The 27,508-nt window shown below is 36.0% G+C and overlaps 2 protein-coding genes across 2 annotated transcripts; one reads left to right on the forward strand and one right to left on the reverse strand.

Moving 5' to 3' along the window:
- Positions 1-437: 437 nt before the first annotated feature.
- Positions 438-4,673, reverse strand: LOC121412290 (strongylocin 2-like). The gene is made up of 4 exons (XM_041605185.1): positions 4,441-4,673; positions 3,458-3,556; positions 1,766-1,843; positions 438-1,345 (listed from the first exon to the last, which is right to left on the reverse strand). Exons 1-4 carry the CDS (start codon positions 4,535-4,537, stop codon positions 1,329-1,331), a joined length of 291 nt encoding a protein of 96 aa, XP_041461119.1. The 5' UTR covers positions 4,538-4,673; the 3' UTR covers positions 438-1,328.
- A 3,026-nt stretch (positions 4,674-7,699) lies between these two features.
- On the forward strand, positions 7,700-26,955 carry LOC121411864. Its single transcript, XM_041604746.1, has 5 exons — positions 7,700-7,795; positions 17,954-18,879; positions 19,856-19,954; positions 22,349-22,435; positions 23,928-26,955. The coding sequence occupies exons 1-5, from the start codon at positions 7,737-7,739 to the stop codon at positions 24,236-24,238; spliced, it is 1,482 nt and encodes a 493-aa protein (XP_041460680.1). The 5' UTR covers positions 7,700-7,736; the 3' UTR covers positions 24,239-26,955.
- The last annotated feature ends 553 nt before the right edge of the window (positions 26,956-27,508 follow it).

The following is a 27,508-nucleotide window of genomic DNA, read 5'->3' on the forward strand; positions in this document are numbered from 1 at the left end:
TCTTCATTATCACCATCACAGCCATCGTCACCATCTTCATTATCACCCTCATCACCATCTTCATTATCACCATCACAACCATCATCACCATCTTCATTATCACCATCACAACCATCATCACCATCTTCATTATCACCATCACAGCCATCATCACCATCTTCATTATCACCATCACAGCCATCATCACCATCTTCATTATCACCATCACAGCCATCGTCACCATCTTCATTATCACCATCACAGCCATCGTCACCATCTTCATTATCACCACTCTAGCCATCTTCATTATCACCATCCATTTTCATAATCTTCACCACCGAAGCATCATTATGACTTAAATCAGCAACTGTATTTACCATCTTCATACTTTTTCCTTGTCTCCCCTAAACTCTTTGGTCAGCTATCATGAAAGAAACCAAGGATTTCGATAAGTTCACTCTTTTTCAAACCTTTAATTTTTTTTTATTTCATTCATAATGTACCAAGCCAAAAGAAGAATCGAGAAACTCATTTAATATATTTTTATGTATGAAGTGACTGATGTGATGAAAATTTCGACCAGTAATCTTGTGAAAGTTTTATTAAAACATGTAATTTCTCGCATATGAAATAATAATGTGATTAACACATGATCGTGTTGGTATTTGCACCAAATTCTGGCAAGAATAAATACATAAAGAGAGCCAAAAACCTTCATTCTGAAAGTCAGGAAAAGAATCGTCTCTATTAATTAATATATAATGATAATTATTTATCATGAATGCAATTAAATGTCGTTTTCATATCTTAAAACTAATTATATCTGACACCTCAATTATTATCTTCTTATCAATCAGACTTCTCTAATTTGCGAAATTAGACCTGGGAATAAAATAATAACCCTGAATTTAAGGGAAATACAAAAATTTAACATTTTCGTAACCTCCATGTATTAGCCCAAACCAATACAGATGGATTGCTTTTCATTAGGCTTATCTAATGTACCAAACTGCAGTTCAATCATTAAACCAGAAATCTACCGTTTATTTTTCATGAATGTATCGCAGGAATTTTCCCAAAGAAGCTCAAGGGATTATTATGTTTATGAGTTAAATTATTGCCTACTAAACGGCAATATATAATTTTATTTGCACTTAATACCTTCATACTAGATATACTGCTGTGAAAAGTCCCAAGAATCGTCAACGATCTCACTATGAAACATTTAACTAAAAGATTCAAAGAATCGCCAGTTCGCCATCACCATCATAAATAATGACTATCATCATCTTCATATTACGGAACGCATTTCCTTCACTTGCTGATACACGTACAAGCGATTTTGGTGTCTAACTTGAAGAAACAGCTGCAAAAAAAAGATATAAAAAGCCGGTATCAAACAATAAATAAGTCATATTAGCTGTGTGTTTTCGAGAAAAGAATAAATAAAGCAGCATAAAAAAAAGAAGAAGTGGAGGTGCCGTGCCCGAGTGGTCTAAGGCGCCTAATCCGGGGTTCGATCCCCGGCCGCGGCACCTATGCCCGTGAGCAAAGGATTCAATGTACAATGCTCTTTTATACTGCCTTCACTTGTTTTTTTTAATAAAAAATAAAAATAAAAAGAATGTTTTAATTATTTTGCGGCAACATGAAGAAAAATATATGCTTTCGCTTGTAGTTGTTTGCCTCACTAATACATAACTGTTATTACAAGGAGAATTTTAGGATGATAATTGACATGATTAAAAAAATCAAAGTGTATGATTATTATAATGCTTAGTCTTACGTGTGCACCCTGGTGAAGTTTTCTTTCCAAACACGACGATATGACAGCAGATGTAATCTGCGCAAGTTTCATGCCCTCCTACGTGAAATTACACAGAATATTATATTAAAATCACGAAACATGTATAACAAATTATATACAACTCTATGACGTTTTTTCTGTAAAAGAAAAATACCCACGATATACTGTATTTATTAGAATATGTAACATAAATCATTAGGTTTGCAGTTTCTTGAAAATGACCCTCAATTAATAGTTAAAGGAGAATGAAACCTTTGGAACAAATAGGCTTGTGTAGAAACAGAAAAATCAAAGAATAAGAATAAAGAAAGTTTGAGAAAAATCGGACAAATAGTGAGAAAGTTATGAGCATTTGAATATTGCAATCACTAATGCTATGGAGATCCTCACATTTGCAATGCGACAAGGATGTGTGATGTCACTGATGAACAACTTTCCCTTTGGTGGACAATAAAATACCCTCAAAATGTCTCTTTTTGCTTTTTGTTATGATGATACAAACTCTTTATCCATGATGTATTCTTAAAAAATATGTATTACATGCCCTCATGTAGACAGAACACATGATTTATGGATAGATGTGATAAAAGAGGCAATTCTAGTGAAATATATACTAAAGTAATGGGGAGAGTTGTTCACAAGTGACATCACACACCTTTGTCGCATTGCCAATTCGCTATCTCCATAGCATTAGTGATCGCAATATTCAAATGTTCATAACTTTCTCATTATTTGTCCGATTTTTCTCAAACTTTCGTTGATCTGTTTCTTTGATTTTTCTGTTTTCACACAAGCGATCTTGTTCCAAAGGTTTCATTCTCCTTTAATTCAAACTAGATCAGACACAATAATGGTATAATGCATAACGTGAAAGAACTCAAAATTTAGCCTTTTCATGTATTGTTACATTCTTAAAGTTTAGTCTCTTAATAACCTAACGTAAGATTATGTAATTCTTGGTCGAACGATAAAGCCAATTTTGCATTTCCCTAAAGGCCTGGTCACACCGTCTGAGCGTTGTTTGAGCGGTCGTGGAGCGGTAGGGAAAGAGGGTCGAATTTCGCTCACAAAATTGGGAAAAAATCGAAAACAAAATAAAAATAATCGAATTCGAAAATGGTGAACGATAGCGAGCGGTGATGATTTTTCCTCTCCGTTCCACGAACGCTCCAACAACGCTCGGGCGGTGTGACCAGGCCTTTAACAAGAAAAACACACAAAACATGTACAGTTTGCCGAATGGATACATCACCAAAAGTTTACTTTAGGTAGTATACAATTGAAGTTTTGTGGATTGCCTCGCTGGCATTAAAACGCATTTTAATCATAGGCGGCGGAAGCAGGGGGGCGGGGGACGTTTTTTTCTGCGTCTCCCCTAAAATTTAGGTTGACATTTTTTATTTATTTTTTTTTGCTTGTCTAAATTTTTTTGTTGTTCTCCCCTAAAATTTGTGTTGATCATGTTTTTTGGGGATTTTTTGGGGGGGCTTTTCAACAAATATGGGTAGTCCCCCTAAATTTTGGGCTTCCGCCGCCAGTGATGTTAATGGGTAGTATTTCTTTGTTCGATATTTGTTCAGTTTAAATGAGGTTATTGAAAATATACTGAAACTTTCTTGAAAGAGTAAACGCAAAATAAGACGAATAACTTTACCAAACACGTCATTTTACCTGTTGTTTGACACTTTTTAGTTGGCTCGCAAGTGCGATGTGCTACCTTTTTGCGAAGCTTTGATAACGCGCCCCAAGATTCTTCTCTCGCATTGGAATCTGGAACGAAAAAACACACATTTACGATTTGTAATATTTCATTAAAAAATATCCATGATAATAAAAATATTTAGAAAACTCTTTATAAAGTCCGGTATACTACTATGTATTCCGGACTTTATAAAGAGTTTTCTAAATATACAACTGTGTAAAATTTTCAGGATATATATTTGATTAGAATTCTAATTCTATGGCATCGTTTTATTTTAATTGGAATCGCTAGTATCGAAGATCATTGCTCATCTTGTGTGATAAAGGAATGTTATGAATCAGGCCAAGTCTTTTGGCTTCTTCTGTGTCTTTGAAAGAGACTTCTCTCATGTATTAGGGGTGTGAGGGCTCAGCTTTTTAGCTGTGGTTTTGATTTCAGGTTTAGTTTGCTTTTCTCTTTGCAAATTATCATGGAGCTCTTTCGATTTCAGCCCTTTTCAACTCTCTTAAGCTTTTTTTTATAACGATATTACATTCCGCGTGTTGGACACAGATGAGATGAAATAGGCGAAGAGGTAATGCATTGTTATAGTTCCAACAAAGTTTATTTCAAATTTTCAAAAAAAAAAAAAAAAAATATATATATATATATATATATATATAGGCCTATATATATCTTATTTTTACTATACAATTTAAGTTGCAGTGATGAACAGCATACACAGTAAAAAAAAATTATACAACGCTGTTTACTATATGAACCTTAAAGAATTGTTTAAACAGTTTAAAAAAGTGTTTACATCTTAAGCAACAAAATTTGATTTTCAATATCTAATTTTCAATAAATTAAGCATGATTGTTTAAACGGTTAAACAATTACTGTAAGGTTCATATAGTAAACAACGTTGTATAAAATCTTAAACAGCGTTTTTACTGGGTATAGGCCTACTTACCATCATCCGCTAATTCATCAAAGAGCTGTGAAGCCATTGTTTGAGACAGGATCACCAAGGTGATGAGAAGAATGAAAGATGCCTTCCGAATATACATTTTGATGATAGATGCTACAGAAGAAACGATCGATAGAACGATTCCGCTCTCAAATTGAAACGAGCTCCCGGGACGAGTTCACCCCAATATGGAATATTTGAGAATGGTTGAAGTGGGATTTAGCTGAGATTATTATAGCAAAAGGGTGCTGTTTTTCCCCCTTACCAACATTGAAGTTGACGAAGTCGATGGTATATGCGTGGACCTGTCAACCCCACATGATGATGGATGGATATCGTGTATAGGCTTACATTAATCCTGTTCGTATTCTGTTATCCTAAACGATATTGCAGGTATGGACATATGGCAACCAAGGTATTTGTTCTTGATTTAAAACAATGTAATTGAAAAACAGAATTGATGTCGTATTATCATAGGCATTATGTTGATCTATGAAATTGTATAAGCAACGTACGATCACAATAGGCTTATATCCTGTTTAAGCCCCATCAATTATTGTAGGTCTGTGTTTTACTTTTAGGAGGTGACCCAGTTTGTTACTTTTCGACCCGGCCTCCGCGGCGGTCTCGGTTTGCCGCGCCTCGCGACCTTGCCAGTCTTGGCCTCCTCTCGACCGAGGCCGGTTTTGAGGCCGGAGTTCTCTAGTCTTCGAGTGAATTCAAGATTCAGCAACTATTTACTATTTTTTCAACAATATTTTATTTAAAAATGTACCACCCCCACCCTCTAAAAAAGTATTGGGTAAAAGTGCTCCATAATCATTGTGTCCAACCAAAATTGGGCATTTCTTTGCGGCATTTTTATTTATCCAGTGTGATGAAAATTTTGCCCATTCTAAAGTAATTGCTGCTTATTTTTAACCTTACTGGACAATTGTACTTCCCGCATTGGGTAAAATACTGCCCAAATTGGTTGGACACATACCCTCGTGGTATACGTGGCAAAGATTCCACCCAATACATGTATTTTTTGCCCCATTTGATCTGCCAACTGTCTCTTTCTCTATAGGTTTTTCTCCTCGCTTTTCCATTCCTTTTCTCCTTCTTTCGGGTTAGGGTTAACCTAACCCTCTTTATTAAAGGACAAGTCCACTCCAACAAAAACTTGATTTGAATAAAAAGAGAAAAATTCAACAAGCATAAAACTGATTTTTTTTTTTCAAAATCGGATGTGAATAAGAAAGTTATGACATTTAAAAGTTTCGCTTATTTTTAACAAAATATATGAACGAGCCAGTCACATCCAAATGAGAGAGTCGATGACATCACTCACTCACTATTTCTTTTGTGTTTGATTATATGAAATATGAAATATAGTATTTTCTCGTTATTGTCATGTGAAATGAAGTTTCATTCCTCCCTGAGCACGTGGAATGTTATTATTTCAACATTTTGTGCTTCAGGCAAGGAGGTCATAATCGTCAAATTCGTAAAATTTGAAATATTGTATAATTCAAACAATAAAAAACAAAAGAAATAGTGAGTGAGTGACATCATCGACTTTCTCATTTGGATGTAACTGGCTCGTTCTTATAACTATTTTGTTAAAAAAATAAGTGAAACTTTGAAGTGTCATAACTTTTTTTATTTTGCATCAGATTTTGATGAAATTTTCAGCATTGTGCTTGTCCGATTTTTCTATATTGATTCAAATCAACATTTTTCTGAGGTGGACTTGACCTTTAATAAAACGTATGAATTAAAATTGCGGACGTTTGCATGAGAGTGAACTATCAGGAAAAGAGAGAATGAAAAGAGAAGGGAACAAATAACAATTAACGGTGAGGGGAATCCCAAACACTCGTTCGAGATTACCTTAGGCCTATATTGTTTCCTGTGAGCCCTATCTCCTATCATTGGAAACAATTGTGATTCGCGACATGGAAGTTTATGAAAATTAATAGTTGGTGTTTTTGGGACCTATACATGTATGTTTGTTCCAGTTCTAGAGAAAGCAAACGATTCGTGTTTTAAATAGATATTAAGATGCAGAATAGGGTTGCATGTTTTGTATTTTAGGGGCACGGTGCTGTCGGTATAGTGGGGTTTTTCAGTTTTTCAAGTAGTAAAAAATACATAAAACTTGAGGAGAAAGGGAAGGATTGAGAGAGAGGAATGAAGAAGAGTTTAAAAAGAAGGGTCGTCTGAGTCGTGTAACATTCAAGTGTCAAAGTAACGTCACATTTCCCCGCCCCTATATCCAGTTACCCTAAACCTACTGCATAATTGTAATATTGAGATAATGTTCAATCTATATATAGGCCTAGATGAACATCAATCGATTTTAGAGGCAAGATGAATGCAGATTATTGCGAGAATTTTTATGAAATTTCGGGCAAAGCATGTAAAGTTGAAGATCGTCCCGGGGATCACCTTATCACCTAGAGTCTGCTGTGCAAATCACACTCCACCCGCCGTTTAAGGGGAAGTTCACCTGAAAGTTTATTCTAAAATAGCAGAAAAAGACAATAAAAAATATTGCCAAAGGTTTGAGAAAAATCTATCAAAGGCTATTATCAGAATTTTAATAATTTGATTTGTGACGTCATATGCGAGAAGCTTTCTTACATACCGTATGGTAAATAAAATCAATGAAATCTCATATTTTCTCAGAAAATTGAAAATGTTTTTTCTGTACCTTCAATATATCAATAGACAATTTTAGTCTTTGCGTGGAGACCCACTTGTTGATCAAAGTTTCAATCATCATCAGTCATATTAAGTGTATGAATATCGGGAAAAAACGAATAGTTTTCGGAATAATCAGAACCCCCTACATTAAGTTTATTCAGAAGATTTTCTTTTTAATGTTCCCTGATTGAATCACTATAGCTCTTTCCCCCCAAAATCTCTTTCCCTTCAAGGCTCTTTCTTTGTATTTCTTTAACCTTTTTCTCCTCCCCCGCGCTTTTTCTTTTATTTAAATTCATTATCATTCCTTTTCATCTTTTCCCTATCTCCTTTTTTCACCTTTACAATCTTTTTATTCTCTTTGAGTCCTATCCCCACCCCCTTCTCCACTTCCCTCTTTTTCTTTCTTTCTTTCTTTCTTTCTTTCTTCGGGCCTTCCATTTCTTTCATTATAATTTCTTTAATTATTATTTTTTGGGGAGGACGGGGGCATCCTTCATGCCCAATTCCTTTCAGACCGCACGAGACGTAGCTAGGTACAGGTGTGTGCGACTTTTTGTTAGGCGAAGCGAAGATTTTGTACTGCACGCACTCCGTTGTTTTGTTACATGCCGCTGTACCGCCTTCGGCTTCAATTTGTAGATTCGTGGACGTGTTGTGCAGACTGGTAAGTCTAATTCTTTTACTTAACTTATAAGGGCAAAATGTGATTTAGTGTACCTTTAATTGTGTAAAGTCGTATGAATTCAGTAAGATATTGTTTAATTGGAAAAATGTACAAGATTGCCTGGCACGGAGTGGCACCGGCTTGCAGCGTCTACCGCCTGGCCTCTTGCCTGGCTGCGCTGCCGGCGGGTGCAGGCTTGCTCAACTAGCCGAGACCGCGACCGAGTCGGATATGTGTCTTTCGCTTGGCGACAGCACACAAATCGGGTGATTTGCTTGCTGAAGCCAAAAGAAAGAAAATGAGGCGCTAATGCAGTTTCGCACCGGCCGGTTACCAGCATACCTCATCACAAATATTTGTTCCCAAATGTCATGACAAGTCTCTCAGTCACATTTCGATGTCAATATATCCACCACTTTTCAAAATATCGTGATCGGGAATGGCTGTATTTCGGCTTCGATCTCAACGTCGTTGATCGACACGGCGTAGACATCGCTTCGCGGATCGCTTGGATTCACCGTGCACCGTAATGTTGATATGAACTAAAGTTAGCAACCAAATCATGCGAACATAGATTCGCATGCGGCATGCTGGCAGTTTGTTCGCCACATTTTCGCATGATATCGGGTTGCTAACTTCAGTTCATATCAACATTACGGTGAATGCACGGTGAATCCAAGCGATCCGCGAAGCGATGTCTACGCCGTGTCGATCAACGACGTTGAGATCGAAGCCGAAATACAGCCATTCCCGATCACAATATTTTGAAAAGTGGTGGATATATTGACATCAAAATGTGACTGAGAGACTTGTCATGACATTTGGGAACAAGTATTGGTGATTAGGTGTGCTAGTAATCGACCGGTGCGAAACTGCATTAGCGCCGAAAATGAAATCAACATGGCGACCTAAACACGGTGGCAAGTTTTCCCCATCTTTTCATAACATTTTTCTCGTTTTTGAATGAATTCTTGTTTAAAAATGAAATCAACATCGTAGAAATGTCGAAAATGTACATCCCATGTACATGATTTAGGGCTAGATCTTTTAGAAGGAAAGTAGAAATCTCAGGGGCGAAAGTTTGAGGTGTTTTTGCGGTACGTGTAGATGAATGCAATGGAATCCCTGGCTTCATTGAGAGTAAGCAAATGATTTTTACTCTCTAGAAGCCTCTGGCTAGTCCCAATACAGTTAATACTTCTGTTAATCAGTTAGTATCGAGAAAAGAATAAACTTTGCTCCACCGTGTGCCAAATTTGAGAAAGAGTGTCATATGAACCCCAGTAAAAGCTAAATCACAAACATTTTTGGCTTTTAGAAATTTACTTTGCGTTTGCCATTCATTCACACAACTATCCATCATTCGTAATCATCATTGTCGTTATTCAGTCATTCACACATCAATTAACTTTGCCATTTTCATTGTACCGGGTATATTGTAATATACATGTACATGATATATATCAAGGCTCCACATTAACATTTTTTGGTGATGGTCCATTAGGGCCACCAAAACCTTTAAATATTTTTTTTTGTGGTGGCCCGATAATAAAGTTTGGTGGCCCGAAAAATATAAAGGAAAACATTAAAAACGTATAAATAAAACTTCTGAAATATTAATTCTGCAGCCACTACCACTGAGTTACTTTCACTTAGTACATCTTGTATGTAAACGTTTGCTGTTACTTTACTTTGCTAATTGATTTGTGGTGAAATATAAATTTTTTCTATCATTGTAAATATGAAATGATTGAAAGCAGGGTGCTACATAACTTTTTTAAAGCACCCGCCCAGTCGGGTAAGTGAATTCCTAAATAGTTGGAATATACTTGCCCGAAAATATGTTTCGCGTGCCCGGAAAACTCTTTCAATACATTTTACCGCTCCAAAAGAAAGAAGTGCAGGTTTATATACCATTGCTTTTGTCCTCTCTTTTAAAGGTCCTATGAAATTAAAACTAAAGATGTGTTAGTAGAGGTATTTTGCCATGAAAATTGTGAATCTGTGACCTATTTTTGCGTACGATTGATAGTTTCAGAGTTATTCCCTGACAAAGAACTTGACAGGGAACGCCCACCTTTTTTCCGGCGAAAACCTCGAATAGAAGGAAGGAAGGAAGGAAGAAAGAAAGAAAGAAAGAAAGAAAGAAAAAGAGGAAGTGGAGAAGGGGGTGGGGATAGAACTTAAAGAGAATAAAAAGATTTTAAAGGTGAAAAAAAGGATAAAGAGAAAAGATGAAAAGGAATGATAATGAATTTAAAAGAAAAAGCGCGGGGGAGGAGAAAAAGGTTAAAGAAATACAAATAAAGAGCCTTGAAGGGGAAGAGGAAAATGACAAAGATTAAGAAAAAAAGAAGGGAGAGTGAACAAATTGGGTGAAAGAAAGATTGAAGGAGAGAGAAAAAGGAAAGAAAAGAGAACAGAGAATATGGAAAATTAAGTAAAGAAAATGATGGAAAAAATGAAAATTTTTCCTTCATTCTTTGAAATAAAGAAAGAAAGAAAAAGAAAAAAATGGAAGATGAATTAATGTGTTAAAGAAAGAAGGAAGGAGAAAAAGAAAAAGAAAGTAAGAAAAATGAGGAGGAAAGAAAAAGGTTTTCTTCATTCTTTGAAAGAAAGAAATAAGAAAAACAGGAAGGAAGAAATGAAGGAAATAACATTAAAGGAAAGAATGAAAGAGAGGTAGGGAGAATAAAGAGAAGAGAGAATAAATAAAAAAGAAAAAAAAATAGAAGGAAAGAGGAAGGGAGAAGGAAGCAAAAAGAAAATCTCAAGGATAGATGGAATGAAGGAATAAATAAAATAAAGAAAGAAAAAACAATGAGGGAAATATGGAAGAATGAATGAAGAAAATAAATGAACACAGAATTAAAGGAAGAAAGGAAAGCTAAGAAATTATAGGAAATAAAAGATAGATTGAGTGAAAAGGGGAATTCAGGCAGGATAGAAAAAAGGATGAGGAAAGAAGGAAAAGAAAGAAAGAAAAGAATAAGAGAGAAAAAGAAAATCAGGAAGGAAGTATTTTGTATTGTCTTGTATTTTTGTCTCACCTGCAAAGCATAGTAAGACTAGGCTTTTCCTACTGCGGCGTCGTCAACACCAAATCTTAACTGAAGATTAAGTTTTTGAAGTGAAATGACAGCATGACTTAGAAAGTATATGGACCTAGTTCGTGAAAATTGGCCATCAGGTTAATCAAGTATTACTGAACATCCTGCATGAGTTTCATGTCACATGGCCAAGGTCAAAGGTCATTTAGGGTCAATGAACTTTGGCCGAATGGGGGTATCTGTTGAATTACCATCATAACTTTGAAAGTTTATGAATCTGATTCATGAAACTTGGACATAATAGTAATCTAGTATCACTGAACATCCTGTGCACATTTCAGGTCACATGACCAAGGTTAAAGGTCAATGAACTTTGGCCATAATGGGGGTATCTGTTGAATTACCATCATAACTTTGAAAGTTTATGGATCTGAATCATGAAACTTGGACATAAGAGTAGTAAAATATCACTGAACATCCTGTGGGAGTTTCAGGTCACATGATCAAGGTCAAAGGCATGGAAGGTCAATGAAATTTGGCCATGTTGGGGGTATTTGTTGAATGTGCGAGTGCGAGTTTCAGGTCACATGATCAAGGTCAAAGGTCATGGAAGGTCAATGAAATTTGGCCATGTTAGGGGTATTTGTTGAATTACCATCATATATCTTTAAGTGTATTGGTCTAGTTCATAAAACGTGGACATAAGAGTAACCAAGTATCACTAAACTTGTGCGAGCTATGGTAGTTTTCAAAGTCAGCACTGCTGCTATATTGAATCGCGTGATGCAGGTGAGACCGCCAAAGGCATGAATTTCACTTGTTGATTTTGAAATAAGGGACAACTTTGTCATATTTCATTTCACAGTGAGAATTTTGCTTGCCCGATTCGGGTAAGCAGTTTTTGTCTTCACTTCAAAACACTTGCCCGACTCTAACTTTTACTTGCCCCGGGCAAGCGCTTATGTTGCACCCTGTTGAAAGAGAATAAATGAATTGTATAGTTCCCAATTTGTGTGAAATTTTGTTTTTTCTCCGTATAGACACACACTCATAATGGTAAAGTAAATAAATAGTGCATAGCAAACTCAGATAGATGTACAAAACAATGATTTTTCCTTTCTTCTTTATTGAATCCTAAAACCTAGATTATGCAGGCCCCAAATCCAGTTTATTTTTGTTTTCTCTTTTGCAGCATATTATAGCAGGAGAAAATGACAGAAAAATATGCTGCAAAATAAGAACAATGAATAAAAGGGAAACAAACGAAAGGAAAGAAAATGAAGAGCTATAGAAAAAACAAAGAACAGAAAAAAAAAGAAAAAAGAGGAGAAAAAATATAGAGAAAAAAGAAACAAAAGAAAATGAAAGAAAAATGAATAAAACAAAATCAATACCAAAAATAGGGAAAAGGGGAAAAATTAAGAAGCCATTACAAATATTTTCTAACAGTCTATTCTGACTGGAATATAATTAAAAGTAATTAAATGTATGCGAATACTCTTCACTAAAGTTTACTCTTTATTCAACAACTTTTCAGGTCTTTGGATAGTTGTAATGGGGTGTTTTACTTGTAGCCTACTCTTTAATTACATACATTGTTTGTCCATCAAGGCATGATATACTGTCTAGCTGAATTATTCCATAAATGTAGGTTGAAAAGATCTTTAAACATTTTGTCTGTTGCCTGTATTATTCCTGCATATTCTCAAAATCTTAAGATGTGTACCCAGATCTGGAAATTTCCTGTGGGTACAACCAGTAGCGGACCGTGACCCGGAGGAGACAAAGCATTGGGGGGGCACTGCATTGTTTGTGAACAATGCCGTGCCCCCCCCCCTCCGCGGGGTCACGGTCCGCCACTTGGTACATCTTACACAGAGACAGGTTGGCTTACCGTATTCTTACCGACTTGCTCGTATATCTGGACCAAAAATTGTCCTTGAATATGAACTGGCCACCTCCCAGCACCTATGTCATTTTCTTAGCTGGGGCCTGTCTTACAAAGAGTTACGATTGATCCAATCAATCGTAACTCTATGGAAATCCATCAGTGTCATAATTTTTTTTACAAGGAATTTGCAAAATGTCCTTCGTAAACAAAGGAGATCACACCAAATTGTCAAGAAATCAATGAATGTATGGATATACATTCATATCTAGATTTTTTTTAAACAAACATGCAAGTTACAATGTACATGTATATGTTGACTTTGCTGGCTTTCCATAGTTGCGATTGATCGGATCAATCGCAACTCTTTGTAAGATGTGTCTTTTTTTCTAGTTGAAGGCATACTTTGCAGAGTATGCGTATCATTCACATACACATAATGATACAATAATATGATTTAGTCATGATAGAAATTATAACTTTTATGGTATACCATGTGTCATCAAATAAGTCTTTATGATGCAAAGCCAGCTGGAGATCATGATTTGCTATGAAAAGTTAAGCATAAACAGCACTCCAAGAACCACGTTTACAATCGGCATTTTGAATCGACGTTTGAAATCGCCGATTCTCTCCTCGCAATGGAAGCATAAACACACCCTTAGACCATGGTCTAACTCTATGCTAAAATTATGGGAAGCCAAAAGTGTCAAAATTTGTATTGCATTGTATGTTTCTTATGTTTAATCTGCTCTTTCCTGGTTCTTTGATTGTGACGATAATTATCTATTCATAATTCCTATGACAATTGAGAATGATGTGAGAGTCAAATGAGCTGAAATATTATATTTCTACTGTTAGTGATTTATGTCACAACTGGCTTTCCATTCTTAAAGCATAACTTTAAACCTGAGTTTAAAGTAAACCCTACTTCAGAATACGGGTCTTTATTTCTATGAGTAGCATTTTGATTGAAGTAGTTGATTCTTCAAATAACTCAGCCACAAAAAAAAATAACTTAACAAATACATGTAGTATAATTAACTAGACCATTACAAAAAGGCACACGCATGTCGCTGTGCTGTATTGTGACATTAGCTTTTAATGTTGTGCTGTATTCTGGTGTATTATGAGCATCCTTCATCAATGCCTTTTGGTCAAAGTGATGAGATTTGTCAAAATTATAGGCCTACTTAGTGAAAAACAAAGGCTGCACATCTCTCTTTCATATAGGTTTTTATGATCGCCAGATTAGGATTTCTTCTTTATTTTGAGGGTGTCGTGGTCTAGTGGTTAAGACTCGTTTTTCAATCTGAAGGACGTGAGGTAAATGGGTACTGGCAGGAAGTAATCCCTCAAAAAGCTGTGCGCAGCAGAATCGGTGGATTAGCTTAGCTGGGGTAATATAGGAGGGCCTTGAGCGCCTAGCGCGGTGGAAACATGCGCTATACAAATCCTTTTTTTGTCTCGCCCACCGGAGGTGAAGGTAAGACTTAGGGATACAAATGTCCGTCCGTCGTCTGTCATCCGTCCATCCGTCACAAACCTAATGACACATAACTCCACAACCGTAAGTCGCTTTTCAACCAAACTTGGATAGTAGATGAACTTGGGGGACCTGCATTTTATGCTGCAGTCGGAGGTCACTTGCTAAGGTCAAAGGTCATTTTGAGGTCAGCGTTAAAAGTTTACATGCAAGACTCTCTTATGACACCTAACTCCGCAACCGTAAGTCACTTTTCAACCAAACTTGGATGGTAGTGTAGATGGACTTGGGCGACCTGCATGTTATGCTGCAGTCGGAGGTCACATGATAAGGTCGAAGGTCATATTTAGGTCAACGTTAAAGTTTACATGCAAGACTTTCTTATGACACCTAACTCCGCAACCGAAGTCACTTTTTAACCAAACTTGGATGGTAGATGTACTTAGGTGACATGCATGTTATGCTGCAGTCGGAGGTCATATGGTAAAGTCAGAGGTCATTTTCAGGTTAACATTAAAGTTTATGTGCAAGACTCTGATGACAAGTTTTATTCCATCCCAGTCATTTCACAATGAAATTTCGATACAATTTTGTTGCATGCCCTCGCAAATCATGATATTTCTAGTTATTTTAATAAGTGGGCGAGACACACAATTGATTTTGCCTTTTTTTTTGAGCATACACGTATGTGGTTGTGAGTTCAAACCCCTGCCGCGTCAGACCAAAAGATGGGAGTTGCTGCTACCCTGTTTGGCATTAAATGATTCAATGGATAGAGCTACGTTAATCTGGCGCTGCACAGTGGCTGCAGGGCTCAAGATCAATAAGGCAAAATAAATTTTAGGAGTATTTCTGTTTCGAGCAGTAAATAATGGAGTTTCTTTTTTTTTTATAGATCGTTCCCTTTTAAAGTGTTGACATTGCTCATGTGCATGTACTGTATGATGTATAAATGGTTTCTGTATTTCAATCATTTTGTAGAATATAAAAGTAACCATTAAATTTTTATTAATTTGATATACTATAATTGCATTTTGATAGGCGCCGCTTTTTTGACGGCGGCATCAACATGAAATCTTAACCTAGGTTTAGTTATTGAATTGTTATCATTAAATATAAAGTATATGGACCTAGCTCATCAAACTTGGACATAAAGGTAATCAAGTATTACTGAACATCATGCCTGAGTTTCAGGTTACATGACCAAGGACAGAGGTCATGTAGGGTCAATGGACTTAGACCATGTTTGGGAAATCACAGTTCATTGAAATCTTAACCAAGGTTAAGTTTTTATATTTCGTCGTAACTTTAAAAGTTTATGGATCTAGTTCATGAAACTTTACATAACAGCGATCAAATATCACTAAACATCCTGCAAGTTTCAGGTCACATGACTAAGGTCAAAGGTCATAAAGGGTCAACAAACTTTTGTCATGTTGGGAGTATTTGTAATGTAGAACTGCTATCATAACCTCGAAAGTTTTTGGATCTAGTTCATAAAACATAAAAGTAATCAAGTATCATTTAACATCCTGCATGAGTTTTAGGTCACATGACCATGGTAAAAGGTCATTTGGCCATGTTGGGGGTATTGTTGAATTGCCATCATAACTGAAAGTTTATAGATCTTGTTCATGAAACAAGAAAAAAAGGGTAATCAAGTATCAATTATTGTTTTGCACAAGTCTTATGTCACAAGATCAAGGTCAAAGGTCATTTAGGGTAAATGAACAGAGTGTCATATCATGTTAATGGTGTTTTTTGTGAATAGTTATTCAATAGTTTTCCAAGTCAGCACTGCTGCTATATTGAATCACATAATGCAGGCGAGACTGCCAGAGGCATTCCACATGTTAGAATTAAAAATGGGATTTGTCATGTGAAACTGCAAAGCATGTTTTTTCTCATCTTCTGTGGAAAAGAAAGATTTGGTATAATGTCTAGAGTAGTGATAAATTGTATAGAAATTATAAACATACACATGTATGTATATTTGGTAAACTACATGTAACAATACAATTTTGGCTACTTTCCAATTTGATAGAAAAGGTGAGGAAATTTCATGAGTACTAAATGGCCCAATTGATGGATGGTGTGCATCATGCAAATTGCAAATATTGTTTGCTGCCACCTTTGGTGACAAGTATTACACTGTATACTTTGATTTTAATTTTATGTACACTGTACATATTTTTGCATTACCATAGTAAATCTTTGCTTGATGGATTAGTTGTACAGAAGTGATAGAAAAAACAAAATTGACATAAAATTGATTCAGATACATGTACCTCAGTGATGTTTTCTGATGCTTTTTTAAGTCATATTAATTGAATGTGTTCTGTTTGTGAAAAATAGAAGTATAATCACGATTGTGTTCATTTTGTACTTGTGGACAAAACATGTAGATGGCACAATGACATAACAAAAGCACTGTATACACAGCATGCAGAGTTGGAGCCACTTCATGAACTGATCTCAAATAGATAACCTATCCCCCTCATTTTTCCACACAGTGTCAATGTTCATAGTTTACATGTACATGAATAGAAATAGAAACTTACGACAGTCCTGGCTAGCATATCAACTTGGTTTTGAACCCAGGTCGATGGAAAGTATCACTTCAGCTAGATCACAGTTTCATATACACTTCAAGTTTAATTGGCTCTGTTATTCTAATGCAAAACTGTTCATGTTCAATCAACCCCTTCCCACCCCCCCCAAAAAAAAAAAACAGATTTTACTATGTTGCTTTTTATTTATTGTTTTCCTATTTGACTTGTTAATCACAGCCACAACATGAACACATTTCTAATGAAAGTAAAATTGGTGATCTTTCTTTCTGTAAAAAAAACAACAACACACACATATACACACATAGGGTCCCCAGTGTGTAAACTAGTTCTTTGGCAAAGCTCCAGAGGGCAGGCATGGATTGTTTTCCTAGTAAATTTGGCCATGATGTAATCACTTGTTTTGAAGATATAAAGGTGAAACTGACCTGGGAATGGAAACAAAGGGCTGGCTTACTTTCTCTCTGTTGTCTCTCTCTCTCCCTCACTCCTGCTTTCTCATGTCATCTTTTTCCTCTTTTTCTCACAATCATACACTTATTTCCTCTCATTTTCCACTATTTTAATTCTTCAACCTCTTGCATCAAAGAATCTGTTTTTATTCTTCCTATCTGTTTCTTCCTTCTCCCCTGTTCTTGTGTCACCCCAAAGATGCCATTAGTATTATTAAACTCCACTCATTTCAACTAAGCCATTGTATCAGAGTCAGGGATACTTTCAAATTAAAAAAAGGAGGAAAAGTCCTTCAGTCGTAATTTTCATCTCTTCTCTTCATGTAAAATGCCTTTATAAGTATGTTTGTTTGTTTTTATTGTACTGTGATAAAGTGCACTATCAGATGTGTAACCTTGAATGTTTTGTTGTTGTTTCTTTTAATACTTTTGTTAAGTTGATCATTTTCAAACATAACAATGCTTGACATGTTCAAAACAGTCTGGGCAAGTCCAGATGCACCTTATTGGCAGCTTCCTGCCAATCATAACAAGGGTCGATAGTTCAGGAGAAACAAAGTTTTGACAAATTTAGAATATGTGGAAAGTGTGTCGTCACTTTGGTTCACTCTAACCTGTAATTGTCGTTTGCTGCATGTGGTTATTGGGTTACTGAAGTTCATTCTGTGCTTCTTGACAGCTTTTTTCATCTCCATCTTTTAAAACTTAGGAGTCATTTTGGACAGACTTGGCAAGAGCACGCCCATAGTCGTCAACACCCACGTTGCTCCAGGATACCCAAGATGGATGATGCAGGAGATGTAGTGTTTCAACGAAATGAAATCAATGGCAACTATGCCATTCCTCACCATCCTTGCCACTCCTACGGTGAAGATGAAGTAGATTCCTCCAGGGTTCTGCTACCTAGATGTGAGGATGAAGCCGATGGCGCTTCCTTGAAGACTTTATCTTGCCCCATCATGTCCAACCATGACAGGCAAGGGAAGACCAGAAATGATGATGATGATGGCTACTGTTCTCAGGATCAGATGCATGCTTTGATAACTGACTCTGAGAAGCATAGGTTTGCCACTGTTCCTGGAGACGAAGAATCTGCCTTGAACAACAATATCTTCTCCTCTTTGGACCCGAGCCTTCCAGGAGATACCACTGGGAAAGTACTAGGTGTAAGCATGCCTCCAAATTACATTGTCAGATCAAACGAAAGGAGGACTTCTTTTAGTCCAAATGAAAATGTAAATGGCCAGCAGCGGCTCGACAATGCAAGAAGTCATGTTGGTGTTCAGGTTAGAGCAGTGGGATCAAGACTTTCCTTGGAGGACTGCAAACCTGAAAACACAAATCCTTCTTACTTGCCTTATTCAGATTCGGTAGTAAGTGATAGCTTGGTTGAACGTTGTAGGAAGGATACCTCCCCAGGAAGTGGGTATGATAAGACATCAAGAGGCTTAAAAAGGAAGTGCGATAATGAAGCCGTGGAACCTTCAGATGAGGCGGGTGTTTCCTTATCTCCTCGAAAACGGAAAGAAAGAGATGAAGACGATGGTGGTGGGAATATGACGTCTACTTCGTCAGCTGAACCAGATACCAAGAAGATGAGAACAGCATCAGTTGTGCCAAGACAATATCCACCAGGTAAAATCCTACTCAGAATGTTTGCTAATTGTTTTTAACAATAGATGTGATAATGATGCTCATATTTTGCCACATACATGTTCTGTATGCCATAGTTGATATTTCATAGTCTGAATAAAAATTTAAAAAATAAATTAAAAAAATATATTTGAAAGGGATTTTTCTCTAATACTATTCATGCTTGGATCTACCTAGGCTTGTAGCCAAAAGAATCTGCGCTACCCGCTGATACAACTATTATCACTCACATTATTTTCGTAGAAAAGCAAGAGAAAAAAATCTGTTGAAGGGGCTATTTTGGCTATTACTATTATTATTATTCATTCAGCGTTTCAAGATACCGGTACATTAATTTTAGTACAATACAAATTACATAACAATAGGATACACGTGACGTAATACAAAGGACTAGGAATAGAGATGAAGGGGCTGCCTGGGTTTGGAAAATTTAGGTTAACTAAAATACCATGACCCACAGGTCTTCCTTCCCACACCCCTTTACCTCCATCTAGGTCAGTATAAGAACATAAAAAGAAACGTATGAATTAAATGTATAAAACTGAAACTGGCAACAATTAATTTTGTGAAACAAATGTACCATGGATCCATCAGCAATCATTTCAATTGATTCACTGCAATGTAAATAATAAAAGAAAAGAAAAAATAATAATGCAGTACTATGACTTGATTGTGTACATATCCAAACTATTTCGAATCTTAATTGACTACTTTATTTGTCTACGATTGGATAAGAAATTGTTGATTTTGTTTTGAGATTTGTATCCAATACTATGCCATGTGGCGCTTTTGTAAATCACAAGCGCTCTTCTGTAAGAGAAACTGCTTTTAGCCCCTGTTGCTCTAAATAAAATTGTGAATTGTAATTTAGATATGGTGAATGTATAAGAATGCATATCATGATAGCTTTATTGCAAACTCAAATTTGATTCTATTTTCTTGTCTTTTCTATGTGTAGCTCCTCAGATGAGGCAAGAGCCCAGATTAAAGAACTCCTACGACATCCAAGGCCAGGCCAACTGGGTGGTGGAGCAACCTCAACACTGCACCTTTCATAGTAAGTCTTGAGTGCATCGTTTGTTGTCCCATTGAGAATATGTCCACCCCAGGAAAATGCTGACTTGAATAAATAGAGAAAAATCAAACTAGCACAGTGCTGAAAATTTCATCAAAATTGGATGTAACATAAGGAAGTTATGACATTTTAAAGCTTTGCTTATTTTTCACAAATCAGTGGTATGCACAACTAGGTGAGTCAGTCGGTGATGTCCATCATATTCTTTTGTTTGTTATTGTTTGAATAATATTTCATTTTTTAATAGATTTGATAATAAAGACCAACTTGAATGAACCATATAGTATTAAACAATGCTAATTCCACATGTTCAGGGAGGAATTAATCGATGTATCACTTGACATGAAGGAGAAAATTATATTACTTCATATAATAATCTACAAAAGAAATAGTGAGTGCATGACATCATAGTTTTTTTCGACTTTTTTATACCAGCCAGGATGACTGTTTTGTGAAATGAAGCAAAACTCTGAAATGTCATAACTTTCTTATTATACATCCGATTTTGATGAAATTTTCAGTGTTATGCTTCTTGAATTTGTTTCATTTTATTTAAATCACCTTTTTGTTGGGGTGGACTTGTCCTTTAATTTAGATGGTCAAAAACACAATGAATTCTTTGAAAATATCTTTAAAAAACATGATTTTTAATATCTTTCTGTACAGCCACAGATACTTGTGTTCAGCAATGCCATCTTTTTAAAAACAATACATTATAAATATATTGCAGAGAACAAGAAGAACATTAATTTCAAGGATGCATTTCAATGGGATTTTCTTAATGTGTACATGTATTGGTGCCCTTTGAGCTTGAAGCCAATGAAATTGTGGTAAAACACATATGTAGCGTGATGGAGGTTCTTAGTCTCGATCCTTTTACTGATATTAAACAACATAACAAAATTTCATTTTGTTGACATTAGTCGAATCTTGGCCATAAAAGCTCCTTTTGTCTCCACAATTGATTCATTTCAATTTAGTCCCAAACTCACTCGGCCCATTTTAGTTTTCAGTTGGACCTCAGTGCTGTTATTATTTTATATTCAATTGATTGTAATTGATGTTGTAGAGTTGATCTGTTTAATCAGACTAATCCAGAAAAAAATCATCAAATATTCTGGCAATCCACTGAAAAAGAGATGATATTGTTTGTATTACTGAGTATTTAGAATATATTTGATTACTTTGATTGTAAATTAAAGTACTCTTGAGGAAACCTTTTCTGGCTCTCAAACTCCAGTCAGCTGAAAATAGGACATGACAGTGATAAACATATCCATCATTATGGTATAAGAGCGGTGATGTCACATTTCTGACATTTTGATGGGTGCTCTGTTGGATGGCATCCAAAGCTAAACACGGCACTTCCTCTGTGGCCTTTTGGCTCGGAGCCCAGAGACTACTATACAGGAAATGTTGGGATATATGGATGGTCCAGGTGTGATTGTTATGAACATTTATTCAACCTATCTCTGCCTTTGTTTATACTACTTGTAGTGGAATTTTTGTGACCTTAATTTGTTAGTTGCTGTATATTCCGGTATATTTTCTTTCTTTCTATATCTCTGTCTCTTTTTGTCTCTCCCTCTATATCTCTCTGTCTCTCCTCCTCTCCCCTTCTCTCCCAATCTTTTCTGTTCCTTGCTAATGAATGTGCATCATCATATTTATACATGTTTATACATGTATTAATTGTAACAGCTTCACAAACCTCTGGAGCTACCTGCATTGGATTTTTAATTAATTTCTGTTAGGATTTACAAATATTACTTCATCAAAATGGGTTCATCATCTTCATAGTTCTGTTTCATCACTTCCAACACTTGTATCTTGCCCACTGGAGATAAAAAGAAAAGGGGGAATAAACAAATGTCTTGTTTTTCCTTTCTCCTATCATTATAATCAATGTTTTCTCACAAAACATGAATCTACATGTTAAGCAATACATGGTTGAAAGTTTAAAACTTTGAAAGCATACAGTATATTCTTCCTTTACTTGTTTGTTTACATTGCTTTTTAATCCCTTGTCATGACATGTCTGCATTACTATTTTAACTTCAGTCCCCCCCCCCTCTCTCTCTCTGCTTTACACTGATCACTTCTATATTTCACATCATTTTCATTCATCCATATGGTGTTTTTACAACTATTTTTCATGAAGCCATTTGGAAGTGTACTTGTATATTCTGTTGCTGAATGTAGTAATATGAGCATCCTTAGCCAGAGTAGATCTACATGTATGTACTGCAAATTGTACATATTTTTGTCATCATTGCAGACATGATGTCATCATAATATGTGTTATTATTAGTAGTAGTATTGCCATTGGTAATTTGGTTGTAATAATAAGAATATTTGTCTTTGAATCATTTTTAGTATACCAACATCAAGGCTCATCATCAGGGGGCCCTACTCAACAGCATCCAGTGGAGTGGGCAGGGATGAACATTCATCAAGTGCAAGGTAGGTGGTTATCAGAAGTTAAGAACGCAGGAGGACTCGTATTCTGAACATCACAGTTCCAAATACGTGGTCTTGATAGCATTTACAAGTTAATTTAGGCTGCAGTTTTGCTAATATTCTTTTTTTTTACGAGGCCTGGAGGGGGTGTTTCACAAAGAATTAAATATGACTTGAAGTCGCACTTGAATGCTGATGCGTATATAATTTACAACGCGCAATCTTAATGATTAATATGCAGTAGTGCACATCCTAATGGACGATCTGACCAATGTGGTCATGCCTTTTATAACACTCACAGCTAGGCATTTAAGTGTGACTCTAAGTCATACTTAAATCTTTGTGAAACACCCCGGAACTATGTGTATTGTAGTCCTGTCCGCAGGCTTGATGATTCCCTGTTAATAAACATCTTTCATCATGGAAATGTTTATATATCATTTTATTTGCAAATCTGCACATAAAAAAAATACAATATATGCCCAGGACGTTTCTCTATAATGAGAAAATGCAAGGCAATAAAATTCACTATACAGAAAATACTGGGAAGTGCAACGAGTCCAGCAAAGGGAAAGAAAGTGGAGTCTGTCTTTGTACTTGAAACACGAAGAGGGAGTTTGGTTTCCCACATATTCAGTTTTGTGGAGTGATAGATGACAAAAGATGACACAATGGCCAATTTTGATATATTTTTTCGGAATTGTTTGAGATGGATGGGACTCCCAGTTTCCTTCAGCAGCCACTTTAGCCTCGTTGCACTGTTTTTTGAGATGTGACCTCCAGAGCCAATTTCCAAAGGAAGGAATACCACTGAATATCCATTGCTTTCTATATCTGTGACTAAGTCATACCGGTATATACATATCTTGATTTGTATGGATTGTATGATTATGTTGTTATATGCAAATGTCATTGTAATTTCTACCAGTTATTTTGTTCTATTGGAAATGAAAATAAACAAAATTTAATTCTGCCACACTCTACCAATCAGAGGTGATGAGTGGATAAATATCAGAAATTAATTTCTTGACATGCTTACCACCAAAGTTGCCTTCATAATTATTTAGCAAAATAATTGAGGAGTGTAGTTACATGTATATTTTCACATGTCATTGATGTACAAGAAAACCTGCAATTACTCTCTTCATGATAGTAGTTTACACTGATACATATCTTGAATACCGGGTACGTAAACCAGGCGCTAATGTCCTTTGGCAAGGCACTTATCCACGTTTGTCACTCTCCACCCAGGTGTTAAATCAGTACCCAGTAGGATGTGAAGGGCAATGTGATTAGATTGGCACTTGTGCACCGATAAACGGTTGCCTGGCTGGGATATTCCCCAGGGAGTGGAGATGGTGCACTTTATGTATGTAACAATGGGGGATCCTATGACCGGGGTAATAACGATTATAATGTAAAATTCTTAGAAATTGCATCAAGTGCTATATTAATGTAACTACTATTATTATTAATTTTCTTGTTTGCTTGATAGATGAGGATCTCAAAGCGGCATTTGAAGCATCCTCGAAGGCTATTTCGGTGGCTTTCAACTGGAAGAGATTTGCCAGGATACTCCCCGTCTCCAGGAGCCCCTCCCTGGAGAAGGAACTGAGCTCCCTTGAATCGTGTGCTGGATCCAATCAGGACAAGGCCATGGCCGTGCTCCTTCGTTGGTGGAGGGAAGAGAACGGATGCCGGTGCGATGATGAGGTGAAGGCCAGGCTGAGGGAAGGACTGGAGGATTGCGGTTTGAAACGAGTGGTCAAGGATCTAGATCGCATCTTCAAGAAAGGTGGACAGTAAAGTGTGATAGGGTTACTGGCCACTGAACGTCCGTCCTTCCTCGCTTCGATGGTGGAGGGAAGAGAAAGGATGTCGGTGCGATGACAAGGTGAAGGCCAGGCTGAGGGAAGGACTGGAGGACTGCGATTTGAAACGAGAGGTCAAGGATCTAGATCGCATCTTCAAGAAAGGTGGACAGTAACATAGGGTTGCTGGCCACTGAACTTCTGTCCTTCCATGGTCTCTTCCTCTAAGCTATAACTTCAAGGTGCAATTTAGTCCCAATCATGCGATCTTCATGTTGGAAATGTTTCGAAACAATAGAAAAGTTGGATTTATTTGAACATAAATTCAATTGTCTTGTATGAGAGTTTGAGGCTTATTTAGAAGGTCAGTACTCATGCAGTCTCCTGAAAAAGGGTAATTGCATTTAGTTTACAGAAATCGGTGTGCAGGGCCACACATGAAGCTGGTAGACATGTGCAACCCAAATTTCAAGTCATCATTCTAAATGTGAGGGCATTCGAGGATGCCCTCATCTACTTTGCAGAAGATCCTTCAATTCTTTTTGAAATGACATGAAAAGACTGTAAAAACTCAGAACACATTTCTCAGAAATGATTTGTGATTTGGTTCATCAATTTTTGTTCATGACCTACATGCACCTCTTTAAAGAGTGAGCCTATTTTGAAATATTTAATGTCTTCCAAATAGCAATTGATTTACCAGGATGATTGACTAAAATAATTAGAAATATAACAACGCCCAATAAATCCATGTCAAAATGTTAAGAATTTGTCGTATCGTGCCATAAATGGTTTTCATCAAGGGCTAATTTGCTAAAGTATTTTTTTATTCTTGCATAAAATCATAACAATTTGTGAGAATTCATATTGATATGAAGCAAAATGAAATACTGGAAAGACAAGCAATTTTTTTTTGTCCATTCAAATTCTCCTGAAAAGGTTAGCTCCTTCTAGTTAGTGCAAATTGAAACAACAATCTGCCCAGAGTTTGACAACATCATGCATTTTAACTCATGATGCACTGGCGGACCTGGGGGGGGGGGCAAAGCCAGCCCTGCCCCCTTTTGAGAGGCACAAAAATTTGAAATGTGAAAATGCTGTTAAAACAGAAGTGTGCCCTCCCCCCTTTCGAAAGTGAACAATATGCCCTTAATTTCTTGTTAAAAACTTTTTTTTGGGGGGGGCTTGTCAAATTTTTTCCTTGTGAAAATGTGCCCCCCCCCCCTTCCTCGATCTGCCCCTGTCATGATGTAATAATAAAATTACGTGATCAATCATATGACAGGAAGTATGCCATTCTAAAATCATTATGATGTTATTAATTGGTCTGCACAATGTTGTACTATATTTTAGACTCGAAAGCATATTATGCACATCTATTAGCATAAAAGATAAGATTTGACCAATCATAACTGAACACTGAAGTATGTTGCTGAGTTTTGTCGCATGATATCTGTAAAAGGCTTTAAAAGCCTAATATTTAAAGAAAAAAACTTTTTATGTTAAAAGAAAGGCTGCTAGTGACTAGTAGAATTTGATGTTTTCATAGAATACTTTGAAAAATGAATGACAGGAACACTTATTTTTAATAGGATTGAATATTAAAATTAACGGCTTATCAAAGTTTGTCTTATTCGTGATTGACAACTGCTGTATTTATGTGCATAGCATATTTTAACTTTGTAAATATTTGACAATACTTTTACTGTGTACATTTTGATTGAAAGTAGAATAATGAATGCCAAAGTGAGAATTGTTTGAAATGTACTTTTTCCATTAAAATCATGATAATGTACTAGCTTTAATAGTTCAGCACTGTACTTTAAGTGCATTGCAATTAATTTTACTCATTTTAAGTATTGTTTATTTCATTAACGAGTACTGTTTACCTCATATGCAAACATTTTTGGGTGATAGAAGATTTTGTGCTGGACATTTGGTGTTGAATTTTTATATCTCTCCTTCTTCAAACTAGTTTAAAGAACAGGGGTTTATATCTCTGCTCACAACGAGAATCAAAGGAAAATATTTTTTCCAATAATTATTATGATGTAGCAATTGATGACAACATTACAAGTAACAAGGGGTTAGGGAACAGAATATAGAATTCTTCACCTTTGACTCTCCCTCAACAGTTCATGCTTATTTGTAATTCCCTTTCTGAAATATGTGATTTTCGTCATTCATAATAAGAGTATGAAATATTTCTAAATCTAGGTCATCTGCTTTGTGGATGTATCAACATCGTTTCCCCCTAAGATTTGAAATAATCTTTATCATTTACATTATTATGGAATACCTGCAATTTTGTATATTGCTGCTACCTGTTTATACTGTTTTTTTTATCATTTGCCCGCAAGTAATAATGGTATTACTGTATTTTGTAATATGTTTTTTTAACCCTTTTATACCCATTAGACAGACTGCTGTAGCTAATTTATGTAAACTTACAGTGGAACATTTTTTTTTACATTGGAAAGCCTTTTGTATTCAGCCGTTTTTATCCTCCTTTTATAATGGAACAAAAACATCATTTTTATTTTGCCAAGCATTTTCAGCTGATCATCAACAGTTTGTCATCATTCTTTTACACTGCCATGTTACGTTGATAGTATTATTTCCGTATTATTTTGTAGCACTAGTTTTGTATTTCTTTTTTATCACATTCATGTAGTATTCATTTGCTTACACAATCATTGTTGCACCTTGTTAGTATTGCAGTGAGTAGTTTATTTTTGTTTATCAGTTTGTTGTGTCTTGGGGTGAGGGATTATTACATTCTGAATGTAAATTCAAACAATTTACAGTAGACTTCAAATTTTGACCTGTGAGTTGAATTATCTCCAAAGTCATTATTTCAGACCAGAATATGCAAAACATGTTAAAATATCTAAATCAAATATCTCCAAAGTCAAACAGATTTCTATGGTTCCAAGTGATTTGACTTAGGCAGTCACCTGTAATTCTTAAACCTGAAATATCTTCGGACTGTGGGGTGAGATCATATTTAGTCATTTTTATTTTAACTTTTATTCATCATTTTAATGATGTAAAACTCACATCTCGGGAAAGTAGCCTTGTGCTGCTACCGAAAAGGTGAAAGGTACAGGTTAAGGCATATCCATTGCCTGTGTTTGATTCAAAGAAGATGGACATTAGGAGAATGTCTTGAAATTATGTAGATATCACAAAGATTATCTTTTTTCTGTTAAAATTGATGGGAACAAAAAAGTCAACTCAGCCTTTGTAATGCCATGGTCACATT

This window comes from Lytechinus variegatus, chromosome 3 (genome assembly GCF_018143015.1).
Source record: "Lytechinus variegatus isolate NC3 chromosome 3, Lvar_3.0, whole genome shotgun sequence".
In the NCBI taxonomy this organism is placed as follows: domain Eukaryota; kingdom Metazoa; phylum Echinodermata; class Echinoidea; order Temnopleuroida; family Toxopneustidae; genus Lytechinus; species Lytechinus variegatus.